The sequence below is a fragment of the Hyposmocoma kahamanoa genome, unplaced genomic scaffold, assembly GCF_003589595.1.
Source record: "Hyposmocoma kahamanoa isolate Upper Pololo Valley unplaced genomic scaffold, ASM358959v1 144, whole genome shotgun sequence".
NCBI classification, from domain to species: domain Eukaryota; kingdom Metazoa; phylum Arthropoda; class Insecta; order Lepidoptera; family Cosmopterigidae; genus Hyposmocoma; species Hyposmocoma kahamanoa.
The window spans coordinates 434,545-440,159 of record NW_020653513.1 but is presented as its reverse complement, the minus strand read 5'-3'; the positions used below and the strand labels follow the sequence as shown (position 1 = coordinate 440,159).

At 36.3% G+C, this 5,615-nt stretch overlaps 1 protein-coding gene across 1 annotated transcript; it reads left to right on the top strand.

The window, feature by feature from the left end:
• Positions 1–1,921: 1,921 nt before the first annotated feature.
• LOC113240510 lies at positions 1,922–4,798 on the top strand. Its single transcript, XM_026477840.1, has 2 exons — positions 1,922–2,108; positions 4,056–4,798. Exons 1-2 carry the CDS (start codon positions 1,922–1,924, stop codon positions 4,619–4,621), a joined length of 753 nt encoding a protein of 250 aa, XP_026333625.1. The 3' UTR covers positions 4,622–4,798.
• The last annotated feature ends 817 nt before the right edge of the window (positions 4,799–5,615 follow it).

Here is a 5,615-nt window from a genome sequence, read left to right as displayed (position 1 = left end):
CATTATTGCTTGGCGTTAGAAATAGTTAAGGCAGTATTTCCCCGGACGAACTCTTTCACAAGGGGCTCTCCTACTTGAACATTTTAGGTTTTCGATTTTGTTTTTCTATGCCAGGCCATTGGTACGTGTTCTTTGATAGATTATGACATTGTACAGTCAAGAGCACGTCAAGCTTGGCAGCGGCATAGACTTGGATTTAAATCTTAAATGTCAAGTTTAACGTGCTCTAGACCCTGTACAACAACGCATTTATAGAGTGTTGCTGTGAATGTAATTGTGTAACTATTATAAGATTGTGAACTGTAGCTGTCTGAAATAAATGAATGTTGATTTGATTGTAACTAACTTATCAGTGAGAGCTTGAATAAGAATAGGTCTAAAAACACAAAAACTCGCTAAACTCAACAAAGCTTGTTTAGGTGAGTTCTGCGTGGTTCGAACAATAGACCTAGTGACGTCATTATGATGACAATCTCATCATCCGATGCGAATTGCATGCTCTGATAAACCGCGAATAAGCAGTACGACGAAAAGCTCTCTAAGTATCTTGAGTAGATAGAAATTTTTATTAGGTGTGTCCTGTTATTTATATATTTAATATGAATGAATGAATGAATGAAATATTGTTTCATTCGTTTTATTTAAGTACATCCGTGACCGAACGGTTACGGTGCTGAACTGCCACGCAGAGGTCCTGGGTTCGATTCCCGGGCCGGGAGAAATATTTATATTGCTTACATTTTTATCTCGTGAGTTTAGGTTTAATTTGTGGCTGTCTATGTGTGTGCCCATGGCACCTGCGATACAGGAATCCCTAGTGCGAGGCGATGAGTGTATGCGTTATTATTATTAAAAATAATAATATAATAATATAATAATAATATAATATCTTTATTTATCTCCACAACACAATACAAAGAAACGTTACAATTACAGTAAATATACATTATTACGTAAGCTTAGAGTAATGTATTGTGGGAGACTGGAACCCAAACTAAGCAGAGCTTGTAATATGAGTCTCCAGGCACCCAACCCCTAGGATAGTCATGTTAGTAGTAATGTCGAAATACAATTTTTTAATACAATTTATTCATTAATTCATTCATATTCTGTTGTGCATAAAATTATTATGGCAACACAGAATAGTACTTTAAACATAAAAGGGTACCCCCTTTTCAACAAAAAAAGAATCATCGAAATCAGTTCGGGAGTAATCGAGTAACATACACAAAAAAACAGTTGAATTAAAAAGGTATATATTTATTTCTTCACAAAACATAAAAAAACTAACCCGAAAATTACCCAAAAACAATAAATTTATGTGTAACACGCGGCCTTATTGCTATGTAGCAATTTCTCCAAAGTAACGTTAGAATAGATATATGGTATATGCAAAAGGGGCGCAACGAAAGAATATATTTTTAAGTACACATAATAAATACTAGTAAATAAATATATGTGCATAGAACACTGTTATATACAATGTTTAATAATAATACCTCTCGCTTACTCACAATAACATTATTAGCACAACCCTCTGCGACGGCAATCCAATTGTACACAGCTTGCCTTCGTTCACACGGCATTGTCCTACACGTTTTTATGCAGTACAATATAACCGAATAAAAAACAATGGCGCATACCACATCTGGTCTATGGCGCATACATAATTATCGTAGAGCAACAGAGCATTAGTATAAGACCGTTCACACGTCGCGTCGCGGTCGTTTAATACAGAAAAAACACACACCGTTATACGTCTTCGCATTGCAGTAGCGCAAGTATTACACCATCTCTTTCACACGGCGCGATGTCATACGTTTTTTATCGAAGAATAACCGAACGAGGGGCGTCCGGCGTCCCCGCGTCACTGCTATAACATCGTTTGGACGAAGTACACGCGCAATTTTATTATTACAAAATGGCCGACGAATCTTCTATAGACAACGTTTTATTGATTTCTTTAGTAGAACAAAAGCCTGTTTTATGGGACAAAACTACAGAGTTGTATAAAAATCGCGTTGCAACTCAAGCTGCTTGGAAAGAGATAATGATAATACTGAATCCTGATTTCGAAACAAGAGACGAGAAAAGAAGACAAGCATATGGTATGTATCTTTTATTGATAAATTGTATTATAACTGTTTTAAATTGTTTTTAAAAAAACTGCCTCTGTGGCCAAACGGTTACTATGCTGGGTTGCCACGCAGAGATCCCGGGTTCGATTCGCGGGCAGAAAGAAGTATTTATTTCTACATTTATTTCTCTCGTGAGTTTGCGTGTAATTTGTGGTTGTCTATGTGTGTGTCCATGGCACTCGCGACGTTGTTTCCATAGTTCGATGAGTAGGTATGTGCATTAAGAAAACTACTTTGCGATAAACGAATAAATAAATGGAATTTTTTTTGGTACTATATATTATCCTTTTGCCATGGGACAAAACTGTTAGATAAAAAACAGTCAGCAAAAGTAGATCTCGTAGTTTCGAATTGATGCACTTTTTTCCGAATAATATAGAATTAGCCACCTTGTCAAAGTTATTGTCATCATATTCACGAACGTAATTGTGTAGTTAGACAAGGTGAAACATCAATAGCCTTATGTAGAATTCTCCATTTCCCGGCTTAAATACCAAAAACACAATCCACTTATCTTCTTGCTCTGTTCAGGCGGTAGTTGAATATATTTTTACATGTAGTATTTTTTCTTTTTTGACCGACTTCAAAAAAAGGAGGAGGTTCTCAATTTTTTTTGTATGTATGTTACGCGATAATTCCGCCATTTGTGAACCAATTTTGATGATTGTTTTTTTGTTAGAAAGAAGGTACGTCAGGTGTGGTCTCGTTTAAATTTCAAGAAAATATTCCACCTCTAAGGGTGGCAAACTAGAGGACGAATGACTTTTGAAGTCGGTTTTTTTAACCGGAGGTTACGTTATTCAACGAAACACTCATAGCCTCGCACTAGAGAATCCATGTATCGCGGGTGCCGTGGACACACATACAACAACAAATTACACTCAAACTCACGAGAGATATAAATATAGACAAAATAAATATTTCTCCCCGCCCGAGAATCGAATCCGGGACCTCTGTCTGCGTGGCAGACCAGCAAGGCAACCGTTCGGCCACGGTGACAGACATTAACTGCCTCTGTGACTGAAAGATTACCACACAGGACTGCCGGACGCAGAGGTCCCAGGTTCGATTCCCGGACCGGAAGAAATATTTGTACGGCCTACATTTATTTCTCTCGTGAGTTTGGATGTAATTTGTCGTTGTCTATGTGTATGTCCACATATGTGCGTCATTATTAAATTTGAAGCAGTAATTTGTAGTATCTGTACATCAAATCCTTTATCACCAATACATACATAAGGCATACTATCTCCTTCATTCATCCTTTTTAAAGATAGTGATGTGGGTATATGCAAAGAACTATTATTTATTAGTCCTTTTCCATAATACAAAATATTTTTAAATAGTTGAATCGCATTCCATAACATGATCCTGCATAATATAAACCTGTATTCAGAATGAACAACTGCAAGTAGTACAGTGGATAATCTCTGTACAGAGTACTAAAAAACCGACCACAAAGGTCATTCATCCCCTAGTTTGCCACTCTTAGAGGTGAAATATTTTTTTAAATTTAAATGGGACCACTTCTGAGGTACATGCCTTCTTTCCGACAAAAAAAGAATCGTCAAAATCGGTTCACAAATGCCAAATCACAAAAAGATATCGCCTAACATACGTACCAAAAAAAACATATATTCGAATTGAGAACCTCCTCCTTTTTTTGAAATCGGTTAAAAAATAATAACATATAATAAGCAATAAGAGAAATTAGTATTTTTTTTATCAAAACCTTCTACTACTTTCACTCGTTCATAATCTGAAGAAGGCGTCTGAAGATATTCTTCACGTAGAACATCCCAGAATGTCCCGCAAATATCCCAGATTATCCCACTTGTATTTGATACTCCAACTTTATAAAATAATGCAAATCTTGCATCATGATTATTTAACTAATCATGCTTATGTCTTTTACAGCTAAACTAGTTATTCAGAGGTGGACTCATATAAGAGATAATTATAATCGATCTTATAAAAAGATCCAAGGTCAAAAGAGATCAGGGAATGGCGCTAAAACAGCGAAGCCTTATGTTTATAGCAAACAGTTAAGCTTTCTACAGAAAATAATACAACCTACCGAGAGAGTGAGCAGCATGATTACCGAAAACAAAGAATCTAAAAGCCAGGTAAATAATTCCGAAACAAAAGAAAGATCGGAAATACAAACCATAGAGACTAACGATACGGAGACAATGAATCCAATACTTAAACGCATACCTAGACGAAGGTCCATTGCTAATGATGTAAATCCTGTAAATGCGAAAATGATAAAATTTATGCATTCCTACATAAATAAAGAACCTGCAGTAACTAATCGGCATCTCTCATTTTTTAATGGGATATTACCTACATTGGACATGTTTGACGACAACGAAGTTCTTGAATTTCAAATGGGAGTATTACAATTGATGAAAACGATAAAAAGCAGCCGCCAAAATCAAGAGTTCCCTTCTTTTAATGTTAGTTGCAAGACAGACGAGTAGCCAACGAAAATCTTCCAGTCAAGAACACCAAGTCAAGAGTAATGCGTCAACTAAAACCTTAGTACAAATATGGCTACAGCTTTACTACAAAGTTCTCACTCTATTGATTCTCCATATTCAAAACACTCAGATTATCAGATGTAGTTGATTACAATGACATAGTTTTGGCCAAATAACTACATGTACCTATAGTTTAATTTCATTATTAAAACTTAAGTAATAACAGCGTATTTTAAATTGAATCTCTCCTTTAAACAGATAGCCGATTTCATTTTACTAATGATACATGTCCTCACATTCGTATTTATTTTCGGTAAACTCGAATTCTCCAAACGTTTTAAAAAATTGTTAAATCTATTTATGGATACGATAAGTAATTGATAAACATATTTTCATCATTTCTTAGATTTTCTTGCAATTTTTCAAACGTGTTTGTACGCGACGCTTCTTGATTCTATAGGATAAACCCAATATGTTCTATTACACCGACGCGACGGCGAAACCGTGGGCGTCGTCTACACCGCTGTAAAAGTGCAACAAAGCGTGCATCCATGATAGACGTGTACTCATGATTGGGTGATTGCTGTATGGATACAGCGGCTGTTCGTTTTTTAAACAAATGAAAATGTATCGTGAGACGAATACTACAAAAAAGCGTACAGTGCAATGCCGTGTGAACGAAGCTTTTTTACGCGATGTAAAAAAATATATAAAACACAACTAAGTATAATATGAAGTTTATTGAACATCTATCGTCATCATCATTCACAGCACGACTTCACCCACTGCTGGGTATAGGCCTCCCGTAGTTTGTGCTATCCACCGTGATCCTGTGCTAATCTCACCCATCTAGTGCCCGCAAATTTGACATCTCGCTACAGGACGTCATATGTTTATTTATCCATTTTTTGGCCACTATTCGGTTATCGCCTTACTCCACCTGTGTCCACCACGTCTCCCAACATGTCCCGCCCGGCTCCATTTTAAACACGTT